The sequence below is a fragment of the Poecilia reticulata genome, linkage group LG5, assembly GCF_000633615.1.
Source record: "Poecilia reticulata strain Guanapo linkage group LG5, Guppy_female_1.0+MT, whole genome shotgun sequence".
Lineage (NCBI taxonomy): Eukaryota > Metazoa > Chordata > Actinopteri > Cyprinodontiformes > Poeciliidae > Poecilia > Poecilia reticulata.
Window position 1 is genome coordinate 17,863,953 of NC_024335.1, and position 25,230 is coordinate 17,889,182.

The window sequence follows — 25,230 nt, forward strand, 5'->3', positions numbered from 1 at the left end:
AGTCTCAAATTATAATTACTGGTATCCTTCCGCATGAATAAATACAGGAAATAAATCTTGCTACATGTGCAATAAATGTTCTGGGACATGCCCCTGCTGCGCCTTGCAGTATGCTGCGTTCAAAATGAAGCTCTACCAGCAGGGGGCGCTGCCTGGTATGGAGAAACAGATTGGAGAGGAGTCGGGGCCTGGCCTGGGAATATTTTTTTTTTTTTTTTTGCTCTCCTTCCCATTCTTCCTATGCAGACAGACACACAACATGGCGGACTAGAATAGTCGACCGACGCGCCCGGATACAGCGGATAAACTGTGGGGGTTTTACCATCCAAGGAGACAAACAAAGGAACCTCCGACCGGACAGCAGATCCTGGAGAATCGGTGTGCTTTTCAGGGGGAGCCATCTTTATCTGGATTTAGCAGGAAAAACTGACTGCGAAGTGTTGGCAGTGTGTCCCAGGTTGCGCTTCCCCCCCCAACCCCGCTCACACTCCTCTCTGTTCCCGGGGTGTGGAGACAGGGGCCGGGTTGGAAAAACGTGGAAAGAGAAGGAGCGGACAAAATCCCCCACCACCCCCCGGTCCCCTCCTCTCTTTTGGCCATCTTTTCTCCCGGAACGGATTCCCATCTGTGCGCCGCAGGAGTTGTGGTGAGTTAACTTGTTTTTGTTGCGCAAAAAGAAAAAAAGCCGAATCCCCACTTGTTACAATGTCGCTGTGTACGAGCATGTTTCCTCTCGCTGTAACACTGTATCACCCACAAACAAGCACTTTGTGCCCCCCCACCCTCCTCCTTTTAGGCTCACAGAGAACCCCTTATATATCTGGAAATGGACAAGAAGCGGGCTTGAGTTTAATGGTTGTAAACCGTGAACATTTCAGAAGTAGCTCGGAGGCAGGGAGGGATTTTTTTTYTTTYTTTTTTTTTTTTTTTTTTTTTTTTTAGCAAAGGGGGCTCTCAGAAAGGGGGGCTTAACTCTTGAGTGCGACAAGCTACATAGGAAAAGAAAGGCAGAAGTGGGGTTGTTGTGCCAGCACGGATGCGGTTGCGGTGGCACGGGAACAAAGAGGATGAGGGGATGGTGGGGAGGAGGGGGGTCTCTGGACGGGCTCACTGGAAAGTCCGCTGTATTGATCAATGCTTTGTTATCACACATTTAGAAATGGAGGGTGAGGGAGGGGAGCTTAGCTGGGGGTCCGTGGGTGGAGGAGCTGTGGGTCTTCTTCGTCGGGTTAGGTCGTCACTAACATTCAAATGTGTTCTCCATCAAATCACTGCCGCTTCTTCCGATGCTGGCTGAAACAACACTCCACCTCCCCACGCCCTTCTTATAGCCTCTCCCAAAAGTTTTAGTAATGATTAATACCCTCAGAGTACTGGGTGTAACCGAGCAAATCATATCAGTTTTATTTTTATGAATTACTTTGCTTTCAGTTTGCAGAAGCTCCGAGTACAGATTATTAGGGAGAAGGGAGGGAGGGGGGGTTGCCAGTAATGGCAAGTAAAACTTTCTTTTGCCTCGCAAAAGTATTCACGCCCCTTGAACCTTTCCACGTTTTGTCACGTTAAAAGCACACGCGTCACTGTATTTAATGTGGATTTTACGTGGTAGACCAATATAAAGAAAATTAATACATGCTGTGCATCTGAGTTCAGCTAAATAAAATCCAGCTGTTCAGTGAAGGCCTCAGAGGTTTAGACCAAGTTTAGAAAGTTGTGGAGAGCTTTAAGATAACCTTAAGTTGCAACTGCAAATCTAACTAAACCTGCCCATCCACGTAAACTGGCAAGAAACGACTGGAGACGCCGTTGACGGCACAACTACCTCACCAAGAAGGTTTGTTTGCAGTTTTCCACAAGCCAAATTAGGTAGCACTACAAACACGTCAAAGAGTGTTTGTCTACTCTGGTCTCGCAGAGCGCTAAAATGAACTCTGCTCCCCGATGAGGCCGTCTTCGTGGTAGACATGGTGGTGGCAGCAGCAGCATCATGCTGTGTGCATGCTTTCCTTCAGAAGTTACAGTGAAACTGGGTTATCGTGGAACAAAGTCAGTTTGACGATGCAAAACATTTGAGAGAGGAACAGAGTTTCAGCTTGCAGAGAGGAAAGCGATCCTGAATGTACAGCCGGAGCTCCACTTAAACGGCTTGGACTGCAACATATTCAAGTGTTTGAAAGGTTCAGTCAAAGTCCAGACCTTGCTGAGGAATCTCTCGGCCGGACTGGATAAAAATCTCAGTGTGTAGCAGTGAAACGCTAGTACAGACGTAGATTTAAAATGACATGTAGCTGGAATTGCAAAAAACAAGTGGTTCTTAAAAGTATTCAGATAGGAGTCTGATCACAAATGAATGGCACGTTTTGTCAGATTTGTATTTGTCTAAAATAGTCGAAAACCATTTATTTCCCTTACACTCCGACTATAAAATACGCTCTCCTTTTTTGTGCTGGTTTATCACATAACTTCTCAGTGAAATAAATTCAAGTAGATGTAAAAAACGAGACGAGATGTGTAAAAGTTCAAGCCGATGGTGCAGAAGTTCCCAGCAGAATCGTTGCATCATTGCCAGGAGGAATCCCTGACTTGTCATATCTGCCACCCGGATCTCAAACCCCCGACATCTGGTTCGGTTCAACGCACTGCAGCTCATTTATGCGATTCCTTGCTCTGCCTGCTTGTCCACACCAGCTTCACGGAGGTCGTGTCGTCTTTGCGGCGTCCAGTCGCAAAACTCGCAGCCTCTCACCCTCTCACCCTCCCGACCCGTGTGACTCCAATTTTCAGACCCGTATTTTGACCTCTGCTCGTCAGGCCCGAACACGTTCGAAGCTTTCACCAAAGAAGCTGTTGCGCCACCTCCGCTTGTCATGCAGCACCTTGTCATCGGCGCTAAAATTGCAGAAGGGAGAGAAGTGCGCCTTGCCCGTATGACACAGAAAAACAGGGCTGTCATCATCTACTCGGCTATTTTAAGGAAACCTGAGTTATTTCTGACTTAGGAAGCTGAAAGCCTTTCAGCAGAGGACTGACTGATCCCCACATCACACTTTACAATTGTCCTAGTTTCTAAAAATAAGAAGTGTAGCTCGGAAAAATGCTGCCTCGTGGGATTTCTGCGGGAGATTTCAGTTCGTAGTTTACTTCGGTGTTGTGAAATGTCACGATTTCAGGTTTGTGGCACAATATTATGAGCTGGCTCTTTGGGTGGGGCTGGAGGGATGTTTTACTTTCCGGCAATAGGCCAACAGGTATTTTAGTATGAAGCAGGACTGCAATTCTGCTTTTTCCACGGGTACACAGAAATTAACGTGTGTTCATTAGTGATTGATGGACGATGAACAGAATCAAATGCGTGGGAGGAATTTATCCAGGATGATTCAGCTTTGCTCTGTCCGCAGTGGCTGTCATGTTATTCCTTCAAACAATTATGCAAATCTTCATACTTTTGATTTGCCGGGAGTTTCATGTGATCTAGTAAAAGCAAAAGTTTTGTCCTTCTTTCTTCTCATCAGGGATTTGTTTAGACTTTTACCATGTACTGACTGTAAAGGAAAATTAGTTGCGTTACTCCTCACCTCCTAACCCAAGCAGTTCACAGTTGGTGCCAGACGTCACTTGATTTCAATCAATTTTGAGAGCCATAGTTGGAGAATATTTATATTAGACTGTGGTGTGACAGTTATCTTAATCAAAATGGTCCGATAAGCACTTACTGTAATGGAGCGTTCTGTGTTTTAAGTCTCCATTTCCAAGTAGGAGACACTGGGTTATGAAACGCTGTCAAGACATGTTTTTTTTAAAGTTGAGCTTCTGATGCTTGTCTTTTTGATTAGTTTTCCTTATCTTCCTGAGGAAAAGGAGGGGACGTATGCAGTGGGATGTTCACGTCTGACATCATCACTGTCACTTCTGGGTGAATTTCCCCTTTTTATACAAAACCTAGGCTTGAATTGCTGAATTACTGCAGCAAACCCAAGTTAAATAGCTTCTTCTGCTCTCTGTTTAACTGTTAATTAAAATGTTTGCTCATTGCTTTTATTAATCTTAACAAATACTTGTTTTTGTCCATTCTGAACCTGCAACAAAACATTTTTCATCCAGATTTTCTTCGTTTTTCTTAATCACATCTTCAACTTCCAATTGTGATTTTAGGTGACGTGTAAGCTGCAAAAGGGCAGCAGTGATTAGGCAGCAACAAGTTATTCAGGCCTTTTACTGAGTCAGTACGTAGCTTTTGATTCCTTTAGAAACCATCTCACACGAGAAGAACAATGCCAGGAATCGGTTCCAAATTATGAATGAGCGGTTCATTGAGAATGAGGCATTGTTTTTAAATGTAGAGTTCAGATGCAGTGAGTCACAGGGGCTGCGATAACGTTTGGAATCTGCTGAAGAAAACTTAAAACGGCAGCCTTACTCCACCATTTCTTTTATTGCTGGAAAGAAAGAAATATTGAAGATAGTATGAACTTTAATCATAGTAAAACTGTACCATTACCACTTTGTGTTGCAATAAACACTGAAATGTGCTCACATTAATTATCTACTTATCTATTCAAGGCTTCCCCCAGAAAAGTTTCTAAGCCCGGCCGTCATTCATCCAGAGGCTAACGATGTTTTTGAATTAAAAAATGTTTAAAGTTGAGAGGAAATTTGATAATATCACTTGATAATATCACTTGATAATTATGTGTTGTTAAAAGTTTGGAAGATTAATACCTGAACACCAACTATAAACCCTAAAAAATGCAAACATTTAAAAAGACTTTAAAAAATAAGCAATGCTTAGCCTGGTGGAGACACAAGTAAAGCCTGGTGGCCCGCCAGGCTTATAATGCACTGGAGGAAGCCCTGCTATTGACAGAGATGGCCATATCAAGAATTCCTTAGTGTCTTCACATGTAACACATTTGGTCTGCTTTAATAAAGGGAGTAGAGTTTGTTTCCTCTTTTGTACAACCGGACCAAGACCCACATTTTGAGATGGTCTCAGTCCGCTTCTAAACAGACTCTGGTACGGTTCGCTTCTGGTGTGAACGCAGAGCGGCATCAATCCAAACCAACTGCAAGATATGTACGCCTGTTTGGACCCCACGGTCCACTGCTGGTGAGCCCTTCAGTGTTGCTAACGCTACTATTTCATATAGTGATTGTGCTGAAGTCATCCCTTATCCGTTGTTTTCTACTTGGCGATGCTGTGGCCAGGATGTTGCGGGTCAGAGGATGCAGAGCATCTAGTCTCATTCAGCTTGCAACCGCTTTTGCAGATGCCATTTGAAAATTAGAAATATTCCATTGCAAAACCAGCATTCGTTTGAAACCTTGTAAAACTACAGTCAAAGTGATATTTCAGTTGTATTATTAATAGCAAAAGTTTGCAGGAAACATAAATGCAGCCAGCAGGACTTCCAGAGTTTGTTTTTCTGTGTCTGTGCTCTGTTCCGCCCCCATTAATTTTATCCAATGGGAGAAATGATCATTACCCACATAGCTTCGTTTACAAATTATAGTCCACATACAAAACGTTTCACAATGTGAAAGCAAACTGCACCAAATGGGAAAAAATAATAACAAATGAAATGGGAACAAATGAAACTCAAAAGTCTAATGAATTTCGGCTGCATTCACTCTGCAGGCAAAAGTGGCCCAAATCTGGCTTTCTAGGCCACGTGTGACCCAATTCATCAGACTTTTCTGTCACTCTGTGTGACAGAAAAGTCACACACTATACACTGGAGGAGGCAGGAAGCGGCATGATCGAGTGTAAACAGTGGACAAAACGAGCCTAGCAGACATTGGGACTGCTTCTCTACTTAATCGTTTCGAACAATGCTACGTACAAGCTAATTACAGCAGGAGTCTGGTGGTGTTCGCATTACAATCATAATGTAAACATCCACACAAAGAAAATCGGATCTCGGCCAAAAACAAAACCAAAGCATGAGGTTCTGCAGTGTGAAACCAGGCAAAGAGTTTTTCACTCTCGTAAACAATGAAAGGGAGACTCTACTGGCTCCCACAGCTTTCTGTCTGTGTCACGATCTGACTGACACACGATTAACCGGAAATGCTTTGCAATATGCCGGAATTCAATTTATCAACGAGTCCTATCAAAGCAAAGAGAAAATACGCGACATGGTTATCCTGCAGAAATTTCTGTTGTGGCTTAGGCTAACTCTGACTCTACACAGACACAGCTGTTAGAAGTGCTACCAACGCTAAGCACACCAGTAGTGCTTGGCGTTAGCATAAAATGCTAAACATTGCGTAAAATGTGAACTCTGGCATGCTTTCATGTTCGTTGTGAAATATGAAAATCCTGTTTAACAGTAACTAGAGTGACACCGCCTCCGGTCCTTTGACAGGCTTTGTAAGAGTCCCATCTAATTAAGATAAAAGATCACTGTAAATCAGAGCCTCACAGCAGTTATTATTTTATTTTTAACGGGTCTTGTAGGAAAAAAATGATTTTCTATTGATATGACGGACTTTTATTATGTTTTATGGTGTGCACAAAGAGAAAAATTAGAAAAAAGTGATGAGTATATTGTCTTTACATTCATATAGAAAACTGTTCCATAACATAAAGGGTTTTATTGTATTTATCAATTTTCAGAGACGGATCTGTAACACTGTGCTGTTTTGGGGGGAGTCTTAGTTCTCTATGAATATTTTATTGTCAGAGCCCAAATTTTCAGCTTGTCCAGAAAGTAGAAAAAAATATTTTGTCATTTCTATTTCTGAAAGAGGAATTCAAATCCTCATCAGCAGGTCAAAGCTTCACAAAATCAAATCTTTGATCTGTGCATCTTTAGCTATTTTTTTTAAATGACCATGTACATTAAAAGAAAACTGCATATGGTTTTCCAACAGGTTTGAGTTAATATAACGATTCTGAACAGAGAAGAAGCCAGGACAATACAGGCACCTAAAGTCGCACCTAAAAAGCCGTGTGTTTATGAACCCGCACATTTTGTTCATTGAATGAAGTAAAATGAGATCTGACATCCGGTTGGAGCTGCATCTAGAAATCAGTTCTGGTGCTTGAGTTTCAAAGGGCAGAGGTGATTGTGAATCAAGTTTCATTGTGGCCCGGGAGCCATCCTTTTGGCTTGGAAACACAGCTGAAGGTCACAGTGGCTTTTGTGGGGAGGCCATGGGTTTGCGCCTCTAGATCCTCTCTGTGTCCAATGTGGGAAAGCTTGAGAGGCCCCTGGCAACTCCTGTGAGAAACCCCACAAAGCGGCAGACACGGAGCAGAGCTTCAATGACTCACCAGTCTCGCTCATTAAAACAAGTGAGTTTTCTTGATCCATTCATGCAGCCTGACGGGCCAAGAATCATCATCACAGGCTTAATAAGAGACAGCGCGGTCACTCTCGCCCTTGTAATTAGCCGGAATAGCAGCCCCACGCTTTTCGTCATCTTTTTTATCAACTCCGCCAGCTCGTGAATGAAGCCAGCGGGAACACAAACCGCACCAGCAGGGAGTAATATCCCTCAGAAAGGGAAGTCCAGAGGATTGTGGCTGTTGTATGTGGCACCAGGGACATATAATCTGTGGTCTGTTTCGGAGCAGGAGTCCTCGCAGGCCTGAGTTAGGCGTACTTCGGTCTCCTGTGAAGAGAAGCATTCACAGCGATCCTGTAGCCTTAGGCCCCCCACTCCCCCCCCTCAGAGAAGACATAGAAACAGCATTAATATGCCATGAATGGAGACAGACAGACAGGCATTATCCAGCGCTGCAGCAGCTAGTGGAGCAGGATGCCTTGTAAGAAAGCCAGAGGAAATATTTCTCTGCATGAATGGTAAGTCCCTTTGATAAGAACTGCTTGTGTCATATCGGTGAGGCCTGGAGGCTCCGAGTTCGTCCAGCCTCCATCTCCTCTCTCCTGAGGACTTTCAGTACATTGTACTTTGTCTTCCAAGTGATCTTAATGTAGATCAAAAACCCTCAAATTTTCAATTGCAGGATTTTGTAAAGCTTCGACTTCGACCCGTGTCCGATTTCTGTTTGAGACGATGCAATATGAAGATACTAGGATAGTCTTAAACACTATTTTCTAATCTTCCTGCTGTAAGCAGTGAAAAGTTGTTCATTTTATGAGCAGGGGTAACATCAGATTGCTTTTCTGTCTGCAATAATATTTCTCTCTGAACCTGTTTAAACAGAAGACATGGCTCAAAATCCAGTTTCCGTTTAGCTTTTTTCATGTTTGAACTTGATCTTTCTTTTTTTTTTTATCCGTGAACTGAACTGGGATCAAATGGGTAGAGTAAAAATAAATAAATAAATCTGATTCCTTTTGTGACAACTTCTATACTGAAGAGTATTGTTTCTGAAGTCTGGTAGTGCATGGTGTGCTGTGATTGGGAAAAATGAGCTATATTTTTCTCTTTCTGCTGAATCTAGTTTAAAACATGACCGAATGTAATCGTGAGCAACAAAAAGTTTTGCCTCCAGAGATCCGTAGAACACTTTAGCACTCTAATCCCTTCAAATATCAATTTGAACCAAATTTCATGTACTAAGGTTATTTACTGCATTGGAGATTTTGTCACAAAGGGGTCTAAGGTCACAAATAAATCCACAGTAACCGAAACCACCAAATTTTGAGTTCAGTCGCCGTATCAAAAAGCATCCTGCGCTGATCCCAATGTCCTGGCCTTTTTGTTGTCATGGAGATGTAATTGGACTTCCTTTATATTCGTCCTTTAAGTGTTCCTTTTACCGCGTGAATGAAATGGGACGGGAAGAGCCAGGCCCTTTCACAACTGTGTGATTGCGCTCCAAAGAGCCTGAGGAGGATTTTCATTAGCCAGCGGAGCTCATCAAGCACAAAACCCCCACAGCAGCGAGAACCTGCCGCAGACCGTCCTCTGTGTTATAAATGAAATTGCCATGTTACAGGAAATCTAAGTTTTTCACTACTTTTAGAAGATGTGAACTGTGTTATCTCACATGGCTCATAATGTGCAAAAAACATAAATTCTTCTTGAGAATTTGTGATTAATGCATATTTCATGATCCCCATAGGAACAATTGTAGGATTACAGAAACACGGACACGGGTAAATTTGCACATTGGTCTTTACCGACCGTTTCGCAACATGTTTTAATTTAAAAGGTTTATACGGACATAGCAAGATAAAAATAAATTCAAAGCTCGCATGTTTTCTGACTGACAGGCGGTGGAGGAATTTTTTCAGGAGTCACAAAAAGAAGTTAAGCATTTTAAGCACGTTCTCCGATTCGCTAAATTCGTGTCGGACCATTAAACGCCCTCACACAATACAAAATAAGCCTATAGACATCTACTTCTTACAACTGAGAAAACCTTAAAATAAACTAATCATTAATCATTTTACTTTGTGTTGGTATCAAACTGTAAAGAAAAATCGTAACTGAAGTAAGCAAAAAATTGGACAAAGATGCATCTCTGCATTTTAAATGGCGAACAATGATTTTTTAAAAATGTATTTATTTTTTTACAAACAAAAGGGTTTGATGAACGGCAGTCCCTTTAGCAGATGTCTAAAATTAATAATGCTGATGGCGGAGATGGAGCAAAACAGCATGCGTTATATAAATCACTCTGCTAGTGACCAGAATCAGTTGATTTTCAGATTAGTTTGACTTTTTTTGTCCTTTCGGAAACTAGTCCAGCTGGACACCACTGACTGAGCTCTAACCTGCTAATGCTGCTTTCCCTTAACAACTAAAAATATTAATTACATAAAACAAATACTATTCTGTACTTTCTTTGTTGTAAATGTAAATGTCTTAAAACTAGGACTAAAGAGCCGTCACTCTCTTGACATTTTTATAAATTTACAATTGCTGTAAGATCATATAGATGGAAGTATCTGTACAAATAAAACCCTGAAGAGAATTACAGAACAGTTCATTTGCTTCTTTACAAAGCAGATGACAGCTTAATAACTTTTTTATTTTTAATTTACAGCTCAACATGTAAAATGCAACATACCCCAAGATGTAAATTTTCTTTAAGATTATTTAAAAATAAATATTTCCATGTTGATATACTGTCATGATTGAAAATTAGTACACCCTGGGAAGGGTTGTGTGTTTTTCAAGCACAATTTAACACATGAATGTTTAAAATAACTTAATGAAATATTAAAGAAACGTAACGCATTTCAAATTTTAAAGCGATTTAAATAAACAATCTCTTAATGTGACTGACGTCACCGCAGGCGCCAGTGATGAAAACGCCGTCAGTCAGTATTTTGATTAAACCTCAGATGTTTAGCTTGGTGTTCTTGACTGTTAAAGTGAAACTGAACACTTTGGTGAGAAAAGATTTAAAAAGATCTCAAAGCCAACAAGTGGAGGAAAGTCAAGACGACTCCCAATCGTCTGTCATCCTCAGAGCAGACCGCAAGATGTTAAAAGAAGTCGTTGAGAACCCATCAATGTCATCAAGAACACTACAGAAGGGTCTTGCCACTGTAAAGGGAAAAGTACATTCCTTTGCAATCAGATATGGGACATGTAGGAAACCTTTGCCCTAAAAAAAAAAAGCATGAAGGTCAGATATCCTACAGCTGAACGTGAAGCAAACTTCCCTGAGGTTGATGTCACAAACTGATCCTAGGTGATTGCAAGAAGAAGTTTGTGGATGTTATTTCAGCCGAAGGTTTTTTCAATTGAGTTTTGTCTCAACTGAAAAACATAATTTTTGGTTTATTTTACTTAGAAGGTAAAATGAGGCTTATTATTGGTGTTTAAGTGAAATCAAATCATTTTCTTCTCCAGTGACACAAGATAAGTTTAGACATAAATAAATGAACGTTAAGAGCTGTATTAATAAAAAAGATAAACTGAATATTGGGGTGTATTGGGAATAATTTTTATATCTGTAAAACTCAGATTTGCTCTTGTGAGTTTTAAATTGCTAAATTATTCATACATTTACTGTTACTATAAAAGGGATTTTTAAATACTTACTGTAATCAGTGTCCCCCATGTTGACCTGGTTGTCAGCATTGCTTGTTAGCGCTTATGTGCTCAGTGATCGAAAAAAAAAAAAGAAAGATTGGATTTGTAATTTGGGTGTCCTGTCACCGATCAGAGCAAGCATAAAATCAGCCAGTTCCAGCTGATATCTCTGCATGCGCGTCTCATTCCAGGTCATGAAGCTCCAAGCTGGACTCAGTCATATATGCCCCTTTTTTTTTTTTTTCTTCAATGAAACGTTTTCACAGCAAGACGGAAAGATGCGAAAACTGAATTTTAAAAATTGGCGCAAAAATAACAAAAACATCTTTCAGCAGTTCTGGTGGAATCAGCAGGAGTTATCTGAAATTACTTAAAAATGCTTAAAAAGTAGCACCTCAGGCAACCACAGCTCTAAAATATCCAGATGGACACACAGTCCTTGAAATTATTCCCTTCAACTGACTTGAAAAATCTGTCTTTTTCTTTCTTATCCATTAAAGCCGTTGAACGTTTGTAGCTTAATAAGGAATATCATTTAATGCATAAATGAAGATCATCTTGTAAATCTTTGCTGTGGTATTCAATCAGCTTCCTCTGTTAAATAACTTGTAGTAGTATCTCTTTTGCATTATGTATTCTTTAGGAACTGAAAATCTAAATCGGTCAAATTCAGAATATGCAGGTCAAACCTCTTTCAATCCTCTTTGCTGCCTACACGTAGTGCTGCACATGAAATCTGCTGCAAAAGTCTCTCCGTTATCTTCACATCGGTAACAGCAGACAAATCCCCTGTAGTGATTTAGTTTTTGGCTTTGCAAAATGCTTTAAAATAATAATAGTAAATTAAGAACAAAGCCCTGGACAGTTGCATGGAGCTGGTGTAGTTAAATAAATGCAGACAGTCCTGTTATTCTATAAAGTTGTTCTCTATTATTATCTTTCTACCGTCTACGGTACCATTAGTTACGCATTAACTATGGATTAAAAAGAGTAACTCAGTGGATAAGTATACAAACATCCATTTAATCAATGCTTTTATTTACCGTCCACCCTCGGTGTGAATCGCACAAACACCAAGAGTGCACCAGAACCTAAATGTGTCCCAGATAGAAGCACTTCCCGACCAATCCCCAATGAATAAATGATGTCCTCCATCAACGTATAAGACGGCTGAAAAAGGATTGCCTGCATTTACGCCAACGCAAACTGGAATATGACATCTTCTAAAGAGACCACAGCACATCAAGATTCATCTCTGGGGAGAGATACTCTTGGCGCTGCACAAGCTTCTAGATGGGAGGGGGAAACAAAAAAAGCCGGAGCCCTCCTGGGTCCGAGCAGCATCTGGGACATAGAAGTTAGCAACAGGATTGGCGCATACCTTTTAACACCAACGCAACTCTCTGCCTCGGCACCAGGAACAATGAGTCACGGTCCCTTATGAAAAGGTGACTGAAAAAAATCTTGCTGGTGACAACACCCATCTGTGAGATTGAGTATATCCTGACACTCTATAAAACTAATTTGATGAGAGGTCAGTTTGTATTGACGGATAGTAAGGGTCGAGCTTTAGAAAACTTGTTATAAAGCACATTATTTGTTTTTCAGGGACAGTGTCTCCTCTATAGGGCTTTTCTTTTTTCTTTTTTTCTTTTTTATTTAACACAATTCTTATTGCTTTTGTTTAGTCGGAAAATTTGCAAAGTTTTATACATTTTGCAGGTTAATTTTAAGCTAAAAAGAATCAATAACGAGGGCGACAGCATAGAGCAGATTTACAGTGGTATTCATTCATGTTCATGTTATAAGTCCGAGTTTAGTGGACATGCTGATGAAGTATCCAACCAGTTTTGCTAAATCTACTTTAACTTTAAAAATAATAACCAGACTAACATTTGGTAACTAATACTGAAGTACCATGATGGAAAAAAACAAAACAGATTCTCAATTTAATTTCATATCAATAATGGAACAAGCTTATTTCAATATAAGAGCTACAATGTCCTACAGATTTATAGACGTTTAGAAGGCTATAATTAATATTTTATTGTTTATAAGCATAAATTCAAACAAAAAATGTAGGAATAACACATTTTTAATTTGAGCACACTTATTCAGTGGAGGATATAAATGCACCCACACATTTATCTGGCACCCTTAAATATGTCTGTAGAATGTGGCTGAAACTGGTTTCAATGGTTACTGTAATTAAAGTTCTTATGGTTAGTAATAGCGCCTTAAAATGAAAACGCTATTAAAACATCATGTCATAGCTGTGAATATTTGAGTTGAGTTGTTTTTTGTGAAATAACTTGGTTTCTTTGTGCAAAGCAAATTAGTGTAACCATCCAAAATAAAACCAGAATGCCTGGAAAACTTACTAATTTTCTTTCCTATTGTTTATGTAAGAAGGCCTCCCTAAAAACAGTTTCATATTAAGCATAAGATCCGCCGTCCAATGCTGCTGTTCTTGAATTCCTGATCCAGAGTTTCAAATGCATGAGGGGTTGAATTGTTTTCTGGATGCAGACAGTTGTCAGCTAAGTGGAGGCATGAGTTAGTGATGGAGAATTGGAGAGCAGCAATTGGATTTGTAGGTTAATAGCATCCTCATTGACCACATAACTTGCTCAGCAGGCCCAATTGGTAGCTGCAAACAGAGAGGGGGGGGGGGGAACAAAACAAAGTGTAAGCACCACCATGAATGAGCTCAGTTCCAAAACGGCAGAGCCTCAGATTCTGGCAGCGTTGGAGCTTTTAGCGCCCAGTTCATCCTCTGCCCACTGATGCCATAATCCTGGATGTAAAGCGTCGGGTTTGTTTGTGTGTGGCGGCCCTGCGGTGTTTGGCTCAGCTCAGTGTCGAAAAAGCTGTTTTTAAGTATCACTGTAAGCAACGGCGGGCAGGCTGAATTATTCCAGGGTCAAGACCGATTAGATCCAGGGATTATTTCAGTGCCGTTAACCTCTGGGATGAAAAAGAGAAAAAAAAAAAGACTTGACAGTTTCCTAAACTGTCCAAGTCTCTCTGTCCCCTGCTAGCTGAGCTGCATATGAGCGTTGAATGGTTGAATAGATCCTCTGTTGTAGCAGGAATCTTAGTGTGACACTAATTCTGGTTTTGGGCATGCTCTGAGCAAATAAAGCTCAGCAATGGGTCAATATTAATGGAGTAATGATGAAACATGAGCAGGAATTAAGATCACAACGATGCTGTTTTTAGATATTATATCAGTTCTTGTAGTTTGTAGATTCTGATGTTTGGTGAAGGGAACTTTCTTCTTCAGTGCCAAGCTGTTGCTAATGTGGAATAAAATCTGTAGCTTTTCATCTTGACAAGCTTTCAGTAAGAAAAAAAAAAAGTAGCTTAAATGTTTTGTTGTTTCTGTTGGTTTCCAGGACCAAGTTGTGCGAATGAGTGACTGATGCCAACTTCGCTTCTTCAGGTAAGCTAAAGCTAACCCTGAGATCTCATGTTTTTTCTTTCTTTCTACTTAAAATTATCTTTCTTTGGGTTTATATGTAAGATGTGAAATATTTCCTTGTGAAACATATTTTATCATCAAAATGTAGTTTTGATTTTAATGCATTTTCAGTCACCGTTAAAATATTTTTCTAAGAGGTTTTTTTTTTCTTAAAATTTAAGGTTTTACTAATATTTGAAAACAAACAGCTGCATGATTAGCATTTGTAGCAGTAAACAGTAGGGTTGCTGCAATTGATTAAAGCAATTAATGAAGTCAGCTGTAATAATCAGTTGTCTATCTTAATTACTGTCAAAAAGGTCCTGGTATGAAAAGTCTTTAAAAGGTCAAAGTTTTCCAAACGCATACACAAACAGCAACCGGATGGAAATAAACATTTTGTTATTAATATCTGCCCAGTTTACTTATCAGATCTATACTGATGTTGATGCTGATATGTTGCACTTCTGTGACATCATTTGCATTTCAAAGTGCTGAGTTTTGAGCTGCAAATTTGTAGTAGAAAAAAAAAAGAAAATTTATTAGCGAAAGTGTTTTTTTTTTTTTTTAGAAACTATTGTCATTAGTCAAAAAAAAATGCTGCACTTTGTGTATGTTTCAAACAGAATGTACATCAATTTCTGAAGTCTGAGATTTCCCAAATGCTGCCATCATTTCCAAATCAGGCATATTCCAGGTTGAAATCTCCAAAAGATTAAAAAGAACAGCTTTGCTCTGAATCGTTCAGCGTTCCTGTTGCCAGACGCGTTTGAAGAGCTAGCATTCCTCTGTAGAGAATATAGCTTCCCTTAGCTTCTTAAACATTTCCCTTTAACCGCTTTTTAAACACTTTTAACAAATTTCTCACTGAAGTGCATTTTGTACAAACCGCTAATGATTTAGCATGATGAGATTTACTAGTTTTGGGCAGTCGGACATAATCAAACTTATAATTGTCTGATTTCTGTCACAACCTGAATCCTCACTACATCTTTGTTTTTATTGTAGCTTTTATTGATCGACTCGTGTCTCTTTTGTGTGCTCTCCCTGCAGGGCAGAATGGGTGTGTGTCCCCTGCTCCTGCTTCTTGCTGTAGCCCTCGGGGCCACAGCCCAGGACCCACAAATCACCACATGTATGAACGCCATCAACCGAAAGCACAGTTACATGGTGTTTGATGGCTCACACTTACACACTCTGTCCTTTTGTTTTGTTTTATGCTCTTTCAGCTCCTCCTGCCACACCAGCTCCCACAACTCAACAATCCAACTCGAACGCAACAACCATCCACGGAACCACTACAGTCAAACCATCGACAACAAATTCACCAGTACAAGGAAGCAACGCAACAGAAACACCTGAAAACAATGATAAAAACAATGATACCTCCTCCAAAGACACACCGACAGCAGGTCCTACTAATTCTTCAATAGCTAATGAGTTGAATTCGACTGGGTCTCCTACCAAACCAATATTGGCAGGAAATTCAACCATCACAACTTCCACAAGTACCACAAGTACCACAATCGCAACCCCAGGCAATGACAGTAAGTGCTTGCCACTTTGTTTTGTATTTTTTGTCCCATCAGAATCAGAATTCTTTCAAAGATCCAGCTGAAAGTGATTACTCAAACTTTATTGTAGTCTAATATTTCCAGATACCTAAATATGACCAATAATATTTCGAAAACTACTTCAACTATGGATCACTGTTTCCAAAACACACATTTGTTTCCAACACACACATTTAGGTTGATCTGTGCATCATATATATATATATATATATATATATATATATATATATATATATATATATATATATATATATATATATATATATATATATAATTTTATTTTATAGTGTTTCTTTTGGTTGCTTTTCTCCCTTTGTTTTTCTCATCTGTGTAAATGTCAACTTGTATCAGGGTTTTCCAACTTTGTGATACAAGGATAGGCTATAGTGGAAACTAGGGATGGGCCTTATGAACGGCATATTTTGTAGATATGTTGAAGGCGTTATTGTGATGTAGTTAAACATTTCTTTTTAACTGTGGACCTGTTACAGCTTACAAATAGAACTTCACACACATTACTATAGAAATAAAACGTACTTATCAAAAGGACTGGAATCCTAATAGTCCTAACTAATACACAATAATAGTCTACAGTCTTGTTTTGTAGCATAAAGCAAGAAGAAGTTAGAAATGAATCAAACAGACCAGTGGCAATCCCAGTTTTGGATATTTGTGAGCAAAGTCAATTAGTTTACTCTTACAAGATAGATAATCCTTAATGCAGACTTTTTTCTTTTGCTGCTTGCTATATGATAAAACATTTGTATCACTCATGTCTAGCATATAATCAACCAGCCTGTTAAAGGATTTAAAGGGATAGTATTGTGTATTGCACAGGGAAACCTTCCCCTATAACTCCCCTAATCAGCTCCTGCAGACTAGCTGCTGCAGCAATTAGAAAACACTTGGAAGTAGCTCATCATACGAGCTACTTCTCAGCGCAGCATTCTTGTTAACGGCATAATGAGAAGCATTGTTTTGACGACGTGCTGAAGGCAGAGTGTCAAAAGCTTAATGAGACAGGCTCAATTTCAAGGTGTCAAATTTCTTTTAAGTCATGTTTGATATTCACAGTATTTAACAACTGAAGGGAACATAGTAACTTGATTGTGGTATAAAATTTCACTATGTGGCTGTAAAATACCATCCATTTAAGACGAAAACTCTACAGGGTCACCGTGTTGTGACATTTGAAGTGCATCTGAACACTAAAAGGGGCCGCTCTGAAGCGCACCATGACAGAATAGACAACTGGATTATTATTTTATTTTTTATTTTTTGACATCGTGAAGTGATTGGTACCCAGCTGCCAGAACCATCTTGTGTCTGGAGTTTTGTTTTGTTTTTAATAATAGAGGCATGTTTTTTACCCCCTATGTCACAGAGGGTGACATGGAGGGTATTTCATCCTTGAGAACAGCAGAGATGTCAAACACATTTCATGCACCGTTCTCTAAATCAGTCTTCTTCGGAGCCTCTCCGTGCCTCCAGTGGTTCCGCAATGCCTGCTTAATTTGTGAAAGTTCACATCTGAAATCAAGTCTGATCAACTTGACTGATGATTTAGAATTGACTAGAGGCAGTTTAAAGATGCGTTAAGTGAATGAGACTTTAAGTATTTAAGCAGATCTTTAAAGGCTTTTTAAAAACTAAAAGCAGATCGTTTACGCTCATTGTTTGTGACATGTCCGACTGTATGTCACTGCTAATTTGTTTGATTATGTGACTGACTACAGTATTTTTCGGACTATAAGCCGCTTCTTTTTTCCTACACTTTGAACCATGCGGCTTATAGCCCGGTGCGGCTTTTCTGTGGATTTTTCTTGAACCACCAGGGGGCTCTTTAGAAGGAAGTGACTCATTGGAAGTCAAAATTGGAAATCAAAGACGAAACTGCTAGTTCTCATTTAGAACAAGCACATGCTAGCAGCAGCAGGCATGGCAGAGAAATGTTTTCAAACTCATATGATGCAGCTTTTAAGTTGAAGGCTATCTATCTGGCAGTACAGGAGGGAAATATAGCCGCTGCACGTAAACTCGGTGTGAACGAAACCATGGTTTGGCGTTGGAGACAGAGGACTACGTCCTAATAAATCTAGCAGATTTATTAAGGATGCAGCCCTCTGCTGCCCTCTGCTGGGTCCTTATGGAAAATCGTGAGCGGCGGAGATACCAGCGACTTATAGCCCGGTGCAGCTTATATATGTACGTTTCCTTTTTTTTATTATTTTGTTTTTAAATTTGTAGGTGCAGCTTATAGTATGGGAAATACGTTAATTTTTATTCATTGTTTTGTTGAAATCAGACCAAGTGATTAATCAAGTCTGGGTAGTTGTACTTTATCTTCAGGTGATTTTACCACATCTGAGTAAAGCACCTGAGCACACCCAGGTTTTAAAAGTCGATCCTGGTTTGGCTGGATTTGGTTGAAGATACTGATAAACCTTTTAGTTTTTTTTAAAAAAAGCCTTCAATTATTAATGTTGTGTTTATATTGCTCAGGTGCATTTTAATGTCTGAAAGCCTTTCTCAAAAAAGGTTTTCACAAGCAGAGGAAGTTAGAGAAATTTCATAGAAAAATCCTGAGTGGTTTCTGTGTTATTCATGCGGTATGGCGCTTCCAAGAGCAAGTGAGTGAGGCTCTGTGGTCAAGATTCAACCTTTAATATTTTAGATAGGTGAACATTTTTCTGCTTTTAGCCTCCGTTGTTTCCGTTCCGGAAATATCCTTAAGTGATGTGGCTTCATTTGATTATTCATCCACAGAAATGCCACCTTAACAGAGCCGTATTTACCCACAGGAGAGCAGTCAAAGCCACAGCTTTACAAATGTATTTGTTTCTCCCAAGTTTTCTAAATGTTGTCGTTGCCACCATAATCTAACTATGCAATTAGGATTATTTTTTTGTAGTTGTAGCACATAAATGTGACATGAAAGGAAAGTTCATGCATCTCAAAACCATTTATTAAATAAAAATCAGCTAAGTGTGATGCATATTTGTTCTCTACCCCTTTTTACTCAATATCCAATCATTAAAATCTAGTGCAAACAATCGAATTCACAACAATCGAATTTGCACGGAGTCTCCCCTTTCGCAATTTCTCAGCTAAGCTGTTAGCAAACATTATCCAAGGAACAGCAGAGGGTTAGGGACTAATTGGTGTATATAGTAATGACCAGGTAATGACCGTATGAGTTGTAATAAATTCCCACTTTTCTCTGTTTTCGTTATCTCATCTGTTTTCTGTGAGCTTTAGCATCATCGGCACAGCCAGAGCTGCAATGCAGTTAATTATGTTGAAGTATATTAGAATGGCACAGTCAAAGTTTTGTTGGTTTTTCATGTGAGGTAAATTCTCAAAAACAACTTGAAGATCTAGATGTACAAATCTGGTGGCAACATACCTCACCAACATATAATTACAACAACCGGCAGGGTTATTCCACAAGTATTTGCCGTTTGGTTTTAATTTGCCATTTTTTAATCCCATTTCACACCTGTTCACTATTTTGTGTTGGTCTAACAAACAAAATCCGAATAAAAAAAAAAAGAGCAAAATTTCATGCTTGTAGTGCAAAAAAAAGGTAAAATATTGGAGTGTTTAAATTAAGCTAGCAGTTGGTGGAGCTGAGATATTTGCACAGTTTTGACTTGAGTTTTGTAAACTTGAGGAAAATATTTAAAAGTTTTTAGTGACGATGCTTCATATAAGATGTGACTCACCCACCCTACTGTCTCACATTAATTATTAATGCTCAATCTATAAAAAGTTCCCAAATCACCCAATTGATTCAGGGCACACAATAGCACCTAGTTTAGTTTGAATTCTTGTGTAAATTAAAGATTTTTATTTATTTTTTTGCGACATTGAGCCTGGGAACTTACCCAAGGATTTCATCAATGCTAAGCATCAACTAATCAGCATTATCCAGTCGGTTTGAATAAGACGTATGTGACTCGACTATATAATACCCCTATTATATAACGTGATCGCTTTCCTTTCCGATGGTATTATGTAATTGCTCCATTGTCTCTCTCTGGACATCCTTGAGCCTGGAGAGGAGAGGAGCGCAGCGCAGCGCAGCGAGCGAGCTGCTCTAAATGCCATTAGATCTGTCAAGGCTGCGTCAGTTCCACATGACACTCGCAGCCCTTTGTTCTCTCGCTCTCCTCAATGCACATATTGTCCGACGGCAAATGCACCGTTTCTGCTGCTGCTGTTCCTAAATGCTTGTCCCAGAAAAGGCAGATGGAGCATGAAGTCAAATGATGCTTTCTGTTCAACAGCTCGAGTGCTCAGGAACTTTGTCAAAGTCAGGCGATGCTCTCGTTTCGACGACGTGACGTTTGCCAGGAGTAGAGCTGAAATGATTTATTGCGATTATTTGATTGTCGAAATAATCGTCAACGAATTTAGTAATCGATTGTTAACTGGAGTATATAGACTAAAAAAAGAGACAATTTGCTGATAAATAAACAACATATTCAGAGTAACAATACTCACCTAGTTTAAATTCACTAAAGGAATGCTATGTTATTGAATTTTAGGCAATATAACATTTATTTCCATCTTTTAATGTATTTCCAGTATTGTATCGAAAAGGCATAAGTAGTTTTATAAAAAAATCTTAAGAATGTGCCAGTTTTATTTATTTTTTTGTCTGATTTATAAATTAATTGTCAGAATCATCCATGGATTAATGGATTAAAATATTGGTTAGTTGTGGCCCTGGCTTGGAAAATCTTTTCTTCTGGTTTGCGTCTTACTGAATCACCAATCGCATACAAATAGCAGGTGAGTTTTTTACACCAAACCCTCGTTATTGTTCAATTAGATCTCATCTTTTGTTCTAGTTGTAGATGCAAAAGGTCAAAAGGAAGAACACAGATCTGCCTCCTGCTCCTGCGCGTGGCAGAAATGTGTACAAATAGCAAATAGGTGACCCATTGTAATCTGACGGAGGGGCAAAATGAAGGATGCATATATGCTGTGATGTCGAATCTGTAATCATTCTTTAGCACCAACCTCAAACTAAACCTAATGTTTTTATGATTTTGATATGCAGAAAGGCTTTTATACCAAAACTTTGAAGTAATTGAAATTACATTGACAGCTCCTGGTATCTGCTGTCATCGTGGATACAGGTTGTTCCTGAGGTGAAAGGTTCACCTTCTTGGTTAAAATGTGATTTATCTGTTTAAACCGGGTCATTTCTCAACTTGTTTGGTGTTTTTTTTTTTCTAAAGCCAGTAATATATTGACATAATTGATATCCCAATAAGGTTGTTTTTTATTTTTGTTCCAGATACCAAAGGGTCTCTAAATGATACACATTTGCAGATGACAAAATCCCATCAAATACTTCATTGTCGATGCCAGCTTCCTTCCGTGCTTTGTAACTTCAAAGTGCTGTACTGTTGTGCTCTACATTTCGTCAGTATTGCTCCAACGGCCTTGTTGTTGTGATTGACTCATCAATAACATTTCCAGACAGTCTATGGTTTTTGACAGCTACTGGTATTTTCTTCCCACTGGAGTTTTAACAATATACTTCCTGCATCACAAGAACTAAGCCAGTTAAGAGACTGACTAATGTTCAAACAATGTCTTGCCCAATACTGGTGTTACTTTATTACACGTTTGTAAAGATGACTTTAAATGTCGTTCCCCTGCAACTAATTGTTTAGACTGCGAACGTTTTGCTGAAGCTTTCTCTCTATTTTAATATGACTCTGTAATTCATCTTGTAACACGTCATACATGGACAAAACCTAAAGAGAAATAGTTCTCCTGCTGTATTAACTTAAGTCTTTGCTTTAAAGATTTGAACATTTTAGTGAACCGAGCAGCTTTCAACAACCAACACAGTCTCTCTGTCACTGTTGACATCATTTCAATCACCAAATTAGTGTGTACGGCCTTTATTCCGCACATGGTTACAGCGGACACGATCACTGATGGTACAACCACAACATGTATGAAGAATTAAGTTCTGTCAGACTCACGGATGCTGATACCAATCATTTAAAATGATCTGGATCCAAGCCCGTACCTGAGATTGAATTGGGACGTACCTAATTGACATCGATACCAGTAATGGAGCAGAAGGATTCGGGCCAGTCTTGCAAAAGGCAGACGGCATAACACAGACTTGCAATGCGATATGCAAGTCTTTTAAATCTCTTGAAAGCTAAAAGGACACTGAGAGCTTGAAGGTGTTCAATCTGTAGGACTGGACTAAATGGTGAAATCGCAGGTTGTGGAACTAAACTCGGGATGCTGAAATATTTTCTTGCAGGTAAATATTAACTCAATTAGCGTCATTTCAGGTTTTCTAATTAAAACATAGAACATCCAGAGACATGTTGACCTACAAGATCGCCTGCATAAGGACGGCTAATAAACGTATTATTACTATTAGCTGACATGATCCACATAAGATTTTATATAAAATACTGGGTAAAAAAAGTTACCACATTTCATCACATTGCATTTTTATTCAAATACAAAAAAATATTAATTAATGCCTGCTGCTATTAAAATAATAAAACGGGTACAAGCATAGTATCAGTAACATTTATTTATTCTTTTTTGGTACAAAACTTAAAAAAATAAAATAAATGAACACTCACTGAATTTAATAATTTTCAAGCACTTGATGAATGGAGCATCAACTTCAAGGTTTCCCCCAGAAACTTGTTAAGCCTGGCGGTTGGCCGCTATGGCAGTCATTCATCCAGCGGCCCGTTGTGTTTTTCAGTTATGTTTAAAGTTGACAGAAAAATTGAAAATAGCACTTCATAATTACATGATATGTTATAAGATTGGAAGATTAATACCCGAACACCAACTATAAAGTCCTAAAAGATGCAAACAGTTCTAAAATACTTAAGTAAATAAGCAATGCTTTGCCTGGTGGGAGCACAAGTAAAGTCTGGTGGCCCGCCAGGCTTGTAAAACACTGGCGGAAACCCTGAACTATTTGCCATTGGCCTCATATTATATTAAAACAGTGCAGTAGACATGCAGTAGACATGGTACAACAGCTCTTTGTAGATTGGCTGCTGTAGTGTCAATACAGTGCTACCTTAAGAAGAGTGGTGCTCTCTAATGAAAGACCCGCATTTGCAGAGCTGATTGACATTCTGATTGGGGAATTTTGCTTTTTGATTCAAATGTATCGAAGCAGGAACACCCCTTAAAGTTTTGTGATAGCAATTCTTGAAGACGGGATTTTGCTGGTGTTTCCTGCTCCTTTTTTTTTTAGATCTAGTATTGTGGAACTAATATAATATCACTCTGTTTTTCAAACCTTTTCTGTCTCAGATATAGATGACAAATCAGTAATCGCTGTGATGGTGGCCCTGTCATCGCTGCTGGTCATCATCTTCATCATCATTGTCCTCTACATGCTCAGGTCAGTGAAAGTCAGTTTCTTTCTTTTTTGGGTGACGGGGGGTGTGTTGACAGCTGGAAAGGCTGCCGTTACCATGACAATGCCTGATTGACCTGCTGTGACACAAGCAGACAAAATCTTTTGCTCTTTTTAAATAATAAATAAATAAAAAAAACTAATTGATTCAATGCTTTGATTTTGACAGATTTAAGAAGTACAAGCAAGCAGCAAGCCATTCAAATGCCTTCAGATTGACCAATGGCAGATCAGATGACACAGGTGAAACGTCCACATGAACATACAGGCTCTGTGTGTGAATGTAGCTGTTTGGAGTCATGTTCACCAGCAGCTGGATCAAAGTTGTTGATCTGGATTTTAACCCTCATTTGATTTTGTTCCCTCAACTGATAACATTTCTAAGCGTTTTAAGAGGCTTTTTTTTTTTTGCTGTGATTACCTAACCAACAGGGTGACCATAGACTCCTTTTTTATTCCTGTATTGTTGCCTCACATCGCCCTCTGCTGGGCAGTTTTACAAGCTGCTGCTGAAATGTCTGAGCGAGGTTTCCATGTGGGCCATTGCATTCTCGTGTTCTTCCACATTATCTCATGTCTTTATCTCGTGTCTCCTCCCAATCCTCCCCCCCAACCCCTCCTCTTTTCACTCTCACCTCCTTCCTTCCCGGCCCTCGGAGCAGAACTCCAGAGCGTGCCGCTATTGGCTCGGTCTCCCAGCACAAACAGGAAGTACCCACCCATTCCAGTAGACAAACTCGAGGAAGAAATGAACCGTCGCATGGCTGATGACAACAAGTTCTTCAGGGAGGAGTTCAATGTACGGCACACTCAAGCAAACATCCTCTGATAACACGCCGCAGTCTGGAGCTTAAAGTAGTTTTTCCTCTACCGACACCTTGGAAAGTTTTTTTTTTTTAGCTTCTCTTGATGAAATGATAAAAATATCAATTGTGATATGCTAAAACATTGCTGTTTATCGAAAGCCATTTATTACCTGGTTACAAGCAGAGATGAGACTTTCAGAAACCATCAATCTTTTACTAACTGAACTAAATCTGTTAAATCTGAGCGGGGAAAAAAAATCTTACCACAATATTTTAAACTCATCTTTACTCAAAAGAAAGAAGTAAACAGATTTTTAGGAGATTGTGGATTTGTAGAATATTCCTCTGCAGCGTAATAGCCGTCAGCTACATAATGCATGTCGACAAAAAAAAATCATCAGGAATCATCTTAAGATGTGAGACGGATGTCTGGTTTTCATCATATGCTTGTTTTTGTTTTTGTTTAGGCGCTGCCAGTCTGTCCCATTCAGGCATCATGTGACGCAGCTTCCAAAGAGGAGAATAAAGAAAAGAACCGATACATCAACATCCTGCCATGTAAGGACCACAGAATGCTGAGTCAGACTTTGACAGCGTTTATATTGAACCACAGTCAGGAGTTCAAGTTGGTTTGAGGTTCCTGACCAAGAGTTAGAAATATTTTGAAGCGTCTTGATTTAACACCCAGAACAAATGATTATTTTAGCTGTTTTTCTTTCTTTTGCCTCTACTCTTTCATAATCCTTTGTCTGTTTCAGATGATCACTCCAGGGTTCATCTCTCCTCTCTGGAAGGAGTCCCCGACTCTGACTTTATCAACGCTTCTTTTATAAATGTTTGTATTTGTTTGACATTTTTACCATAAGAAACACTTCCTCTTTCATCACATATTGTACTACATCCTGCAAGTAATTCCCTAATCTCTGTTTTTTGGTCTCCTTCTGTCGCAGGGGTACCAGGAGAAGAATAAGTTTATTGCAGCCCAAGGTG

The 25,230-nt window shown here is 39.3% G+C and overlaps 1 protein-coding gene across 1 annotated transcript in view; it reads left to right on the top strand.

The window, feature by feature from the left end:
- Nucleotides 1–67: 67 nt before the first annotated feature.
- ptpra (protein tyrosine phosphatase receptor type A) overlaps nt 68–25,230 on the top strand; it is a 31,757-nt gene continuing 6,594 nt past the window's right edge. The window contains exons 1-10 of the mRNA XM_008409510.2: nt 68–646; nt 14,361–14,407; nt 15,479–15,560; nt 15,655–15,972; nt 23,329–23,419; nt 23,604–23,677; nt 24,097–24,233; nt 24,708–24,798; nt 24,999–25,075; nt 25,191–25,227. Of these exons, the coding sequence (XP_008407732.1) occupies nt 14,387–14,407; nt 15,479–15,560; nt 15,655–15,972; nt 23,329–23,419; nt 23,604–23,677; nt 24,097–24,233; nt 24,708–24,798; nt 24,999–25,075; nt 25,191–25,227 (928 nt within the window). The 5' untranslated portion in view covers nt 68–646; nt 14,361–14,386. The remainder of the gene's footprint in view (nt 647–14,360; nt 14,408–15,478; nt 15,561–15,654; nt 15,973–23,328; nt 23,420–23,603; nt 23,678–24,096; nt 24,234–24,707; nt 24,799–24,998; nt 25,076–25,190; nt 25,228–25,230) is intronic.